Below are 6000 nucleotides of genomic sequence, written 5' to 3'. Positions count from 1 at the left end.
GCGGGATGTTGCCTAGCAGGGATTTTTACCTGGCAGTCGTTGACTCTGGCCTAGCAATTGATTCGGCTGGTCTATTGGTAGGTTTATCAACCGTCACCGCGCCAGCCGGGTCTGGTATTTCTGTGATGATTGCAAATGAGTTGTATATTATCAATACCTCTCACTTCATCTCAACAACTTTGAGGAATTCAAATGAAAAATAAGGGCATCTCAACAACTTAGAGAGCTAACCTTTAAAAGTTTCACTATCATTGCTCTCACTTGCATCTAGAACCGCTCCTATGTCATGTTCTTTCGATCCCGTATTAACGTTACCGACTTGCATGTCTATTAGTACCATGATTTATCAATTATAAATCAGCTAGCCAACAACTTAGGCTGCTCCAGTAGTCGAAAAAACTAACCGGAAATCATCTCGCTGGTTTCTGCAATGTTTTTACTTGCGGTTAGGTCCGTCCCTTCCGTCACTGGCGTATGTTTTGTGTGAGAATTGGAGGACTTAAGGTTCAATTGCATCTTAGTCAGCTCATGGTGATCATCATGAGAAAGAAGTGAGAGAGGAAAACATGTGAGGAAGCCTATGTACCTTAAGGGCAGTGGTAGAGCGTATGAGAACAAAGATAATGAGGATGTGGTCTGAGAGGAAAGAAGAAAAAGTCTGAGAATGACTGAGTTTAGAACAAGGTCGTCGAAAACAATTGATGAATCAAAAATGAAAAAAGAAAACAATAAGGCAAGGAGGTTTTTGTCTTGTGAGAACGGTCTGATGGTAAGTGGATAAGGGAAGTGTGTGGTCGAGGGTGAGCGGATAGTGGGAGTCAGCTGAAGAGCAACATAGAGAGGGAATATAGGTCAGCTTTTTATGCTCTTGCGTTGCGCAGGTGAGACTCTCTGCATGACACGTACCGAGTGTGGCTGGGCTGGTTGAAACACAGGGTCCGGTTGGTTTCTTACGAGGCGGTGGGCGCGCCCGGTTGGTCCATGTTGTCGTCGTCTAGATCAGACGGTATGTCAAGGGACTGATTAGTTCTTTTCGGCTGGTTTGGCTTCAGCGTGATGATTTAAAGGGTTTTCACTTACGGGGAGGCGTGCCTTGAGGCTGATTGCTGAGCATGGTTGCGGGAGTTGTTGCCTTGCTGATCAGCCCAGTGATACAAGGCGACGAACCTGTTGACACGCTTGTTGGCGGGTCAAGGGGGCCCGAGCCCGAAACCTGACATTTTGCTAATCTTTGAGTTGTCTGTTTGACCATTTCGTCTACCATCTTTTCGTATTCTTGATCCTTGTTGTATTCTTGAGCTTTCTGAAAAAAAGAGGTAGTGCACGTCGAAAGTGCGCGTCAATGAAGGCGAGTCAGGGTGACCTGTTTCTGGCCAAGACAGCTTGCCAACCCAATACAAGTTCAAAAATCGTGCCCGCCGCGTATGTACCAGAAAAAAAAACAAAGTCAATCTATAATAGTGTGGGGAAGAGCTCTGAAAAATAAACATAAAAAGATCAAGCAAGCCAACTGAGAGGAATAGGGAAAGAAAAAGATGGTGAAGTGGCTGACCAAGCAGTAATACAAGCGGGCAATATTGATGTTGTATTCACCACGAGTTCCACCATTAACAAGCGGCACCGCCACTAACAAGCTGAGGTTGAGTTCAGGGACAGGAGATGCTGGAGGGATGGTCGAGGTTGTTGCGCGGGTGGGTGCTGGACAAGCCTCCCCTGGATTCGTGGTGGACCTTGTGCGCCTCGTCCTGAAACATTTGGATTCGTGGTGGACCCTGTGCGCCTTGTCCTGAAACATTTCAGGAAGCTGGTAGAAGGTCTGTGAAGTTTCACATAGCAACAGACTGAGATTTGTGTGTTGAGCAGAGTTGAATCTCAAGGCTGAACCATTCCAAATAAAAAGATGTATGTACAGCAGGGGTCAGTGCGGGATGGCCGAGCAATGAGGTGGTGGGTGTTGTAACCCAGTTGGGGTTACGCGTGGAGGGTCTCATCTAGACCCCTTTCTCACATCTTTTCATGTATATAAACCTAGTTATGTCTATATACATGAAAATCATCCACTCTTGTCTCGAACCACATTCTGAGGTTCCTTTAGTGGGTGGCTAGGATGATGCACCAGTTGCAGACACTTGGCGCGGCGAAGGCGAACAGGGGCCAGGGAGTAGGCAAACAATATTTGAAACTCGCAAGAAAAAATGAAACCAGCAACGGGGCGGGAGCAAAATTTGGCCAGGCAACAGTGGCAGTGATTTCAACATCAAGTGGGATTTGTAGATATGTGGTGGGTGGTGGGGTATTTAAATGGAGTGGGATTGTGAAGTTTTGTACCCCCAGGGGTTCTGGTTTTGTCCGCCCCCTAGTTGCTTGATTAGGCCCCTCCTTGTCAGCTCTTTCACAGAGTTTTTCACCACTGGCCCTTTTTTACTTGTTGCTTTGGCACAGCTGGAGGGTCATCCATAGGGCCTTTGGGTCTTTGGGGATATTTTCAATGGCTGGGTGAATTTTATGAATTGTGTGCTCTTCTTTTGTGTTATTTTTTTAATTAGAAATACACCAAAACTTAGATCTAGGTTTCCACGTTTGTGTGGATTTAATAAACTTGGATGGATTTTTGCTAATTACTTCTCTTCCTCATGAATAAGATAATGTAAACGCGGGAGGAAAAGACCAGTACACTTGGGGAAGGATGGATTGGCTTTTTTGCCAGTGGAATTTTGATTAGGTTAGGTCAAGCTTTGGTATATTCATGATGTGAGTGAGAATGGAAAGAATTGCTGTAATGTATGCATAATGATAAGTTGTGTTGATTTGGCGCATGTAATTCAACAGTTAGAGCCACCAAAAAAAATGGTGGCAAACTCATGGGGTTGCACCATGTTGGAATACGGGGTAGCCAACAGGGTGAACTTAATCAATCATAGTTTATACTGCGCTAATACGCATGTACAAAATCTTGCGCCTACATGCATTACTGAGGCACAGCCCCCATTTTACTTAAGTCTACTCTACACACTGGTACTGGTTCCCTTCTCCCCTCACTTAGTTTGGATGCAATACTGTGTGTGCTAGAGCTCAACAGCAACACATTTTTTTTGTCAGGTGAGTAGCAATCAATACTGAGTTTGGACCTGATACCTTTGTGGTGATCGATTCTGACACATGTGTCAAATTGACCTGCAGTACCCGCCCGGGTACCTGCCCCTCAAGATTGACCAGAAGGATACCATTCCATCCAAAGAGGTTTTGTAACCTCTTTGGCCGGAAGGGATTCCTTCTGGTCAAAGAGGTTCTGTAATTACCTATTTGACTGGAAAGAATCCTTCCAGTCAAAGACATTACAAAACCTACAGAACCTCTTTCACCGGAAGGAATCCCTTCTTATTCCTTCCAATTGTTGTGGCAGCCGCCACATGGCCAAAAAAGAGCAGTTACACACTAAGAATACCCAGGTATGCGCTCAAATTCTCCCAGAAACCTAACATCCGCACCCAAACACGCACACACTGGCGGTTACCTGCCAGCAGATAGCAGGCACCCGCAACGGTTTTGTAGGGGCCACCTCTACATGTGATGCTATCTAACCAAGGCACCTTGCATAACCTTCCATGTACTCTGCACCTAAATAGAATCTGCCTTTATTTGGGGGTCAAAGCCTCCCCCTGATCCTCCTTCCTTCCTTTTGAGCATGTGTCTCTAAAGTGACAACAGGACGCAAGGAAAATGATGGGATCTGTTTGAATTTCTTGGGATAAAGAAATAAAAAACAGAAGAATAGAAAGAGATAATGATCAGGCCAAGACTTTAAGTCTTTGATTTATGATCTTTTCTATTCTCAACCTGGAAAGGTTGGATGCCAGCTGTACATACTGTCAAGATTAGGCTTGTTGACTGAGAAGGTGGGAGGCGAGTAGTGAGGGTTTTTGAAAGAGGAGCTTGACTCAGGTTGGGCAAAAGTGGGTCTTTCGTTGTTGGGCTCTGACTCGATGATCTTATTACTCATCTGAGGATCGGACACGTAACACACAACTAGAGAGCCCCCTGCACAAGATAAAATCATGTAACATACAAAACACAACCAAACATGTGAAATTGACAGGAGACAGGGGACAGGGAACAGGGAAATTTACTGGGGACTGGGAAAGAATACTTTACTGGGTACTGAGTAATTTACTGGGGACTGGATACTACTGGAGACAGGAGACAGGATAATTCAATGGGGACTGGGCACTGGGCACTGGATACTTTACTGGGGACTGGGGATGGTAGGGAAATCAACGGTGTATCCGCTGTGCTACGCTAAAAAAAGCGGCCTTTCAGCGTAGCGCAGCGGTTGACCGCTACGTGACCAGACCAAAAAGCGATAGCGCAGCGAGAACACCGCTGCGCTACTCGCTACGCGCAGCGATTGTCCGCTACCTCCCAGGGCCATTAGCGAAAGCGCAGCGAAAGCGAAAATTCGCTACGCTACCCGCTAAATTAGCGGATAGCAGAACAGTTTTATGTTCTAAACATGTTTTTATGTGGTTTAAAACCTTTTTCATTTTTTTTTTGGTTCCCACATGGCATAGAGAAAAGCGGCGCTGACCGCTACGTGTTCGCTTCTTTAGCGCGCTATTTTTTGATTTTTTTTTCTGGAAAAATCAAAAAGCGCGTAGCGCAGAGATCTGCCCGCTGCGCGTAGCGCGTAGCGCAGCGACCCAAAAAATCGCTGCGCTACCCGCTTTGCTGCGCTAAACGCAGCGCAGCGCATACACCGTTGGGGGAATGTGAGCAAACAGAGAGACAAATATTCTAACACATACAAGGCCAAAAGAGTGCAACAGCCTCCACTTACACCAAGGAAAAAGTGGTGGAGATCAGAGATAGTGTGACTATTCTGCTCTGGGTTTTAGACTATGTCTAGGTTTGACAATAGATAACCTGATAATCATTGAGGGGTTGAAAAGAGGCAAGAAACAAGGAGAGATAATTCAAGAGCAACAGAGTTCACTCTCAGATAAACAAGTTCAGTGAAAGAGGGTACTCACTGTCAATATCCTGTGGTGATACTGGGAGTGAGGTGGCCTCTGTAAGGTGATCCTGGGTGTAAGAGATGGGATCTCTTCACTTGCTAGGCTCTGGCACTCAGGGAAACAGTGGTCTCAAGGGTTTCTGATGCCGACATAGGGGTCTTTATTTCATCTAGCTCAGGGGAGAGGGTGGTCAGTTGGGGCACTACCAGCATAATTGGCTGGGCTGAGGTTATCCCAGTTAAACTGGGATGCACTCAACCAATTTAAATTTGGTTGATCTCAACTGATGAAATACAAATCCAAGGGACCCCCCTTGCTTTTATATTTCATTGGTTGAGATCAACCCATCTAAGATTGGTTGAGTGCATCCAAGTTAAACTGGGATGACTTCATCCTAGCAAAATATGCTGGCAGTGGGGGTCTCTGCTCTATTTACAATTCTGAGAGGAAAGAGAACAGAGATGACAAAACAGGAAACAAAGCTTACCTAGCTCAGCGGAGAGAGTGGTAAGTCAGAGGTCTCTGCTGAGCTAGGACATGAGGAGGGAGACAGCAGATAACGGGCTGTTGCGTCTGGTCTGTGTATGGTTTGTGAAACCCGCAGTGCAGGGGTTTTACACTGGGGTGTCTCTAGTGATGTTTCTGGTTGTCTGAAGTCTGTGGATCCTCCTGCTGCATGAGGGATCCTGACTTTAAAAATATTAAAAGTTTTATTATGTAATTACATATGTACAAGTGGTTGGAGTGCCTGATAGCACTGACACATCACTGCTGTGCATGCGCACCACAACTCAAGAACCCTTTGAAGGAGTAGATTTATTTAAAAGTGGTAAGGCCCCGTTTGGACGCCCAGTGTGATATGATAAATTGCATCATAATATACATACCACCCAATGTGCAATCCAACTGTAATAAAGCCAATCAAGAAATGATTAGATTTATAACATGGCTGTTCGGCGCATCCGCTCCAGAATAATGTTCGATTCCA

General features: G+C 45.5%; 1 protein-coding gene across 1 annotated transcript; it reads right to left on the bottom strand.

The window, feature by feature from the left end:
* Nucleotides 1-1072: 1072 nt before the first annotated feature.
* Nucleotides 1073-1795, bottom strand: PtA15_10A330 (uncharacterized protein; the record flags this gene model as incomplete). Its single annotated transcript, XM_053160495.1, has 2 exons — nt 1073-1303; nt 1553-1795. The coding sequence occupies 2 exons, from the start codon at nt 1793-1795 to the stop codon at nt 1073-1075; spliced, it is 474 nt and encodes a 157-aa protein (XP_053024463.1).
* Nucleotides 1796-6000: the final 4205 nt, after the last annotated feature.

Source organism: Puccinia triticina, chromosome 10A (assembly GCF_026914185.1).
Source record: "Puccinia triticina chromosome 10A, complete sequence".
NCBI classification, from domain to species: Eukaryota; Fungi; Basidiomycota; class Pucciniomycetes; order Pucciniales; family Pucciniaceae; genus Puccinia; species Puccinia triticina.
This window is presented reverse-complemented; position numbering and strand designations above follow the sequence as displayed.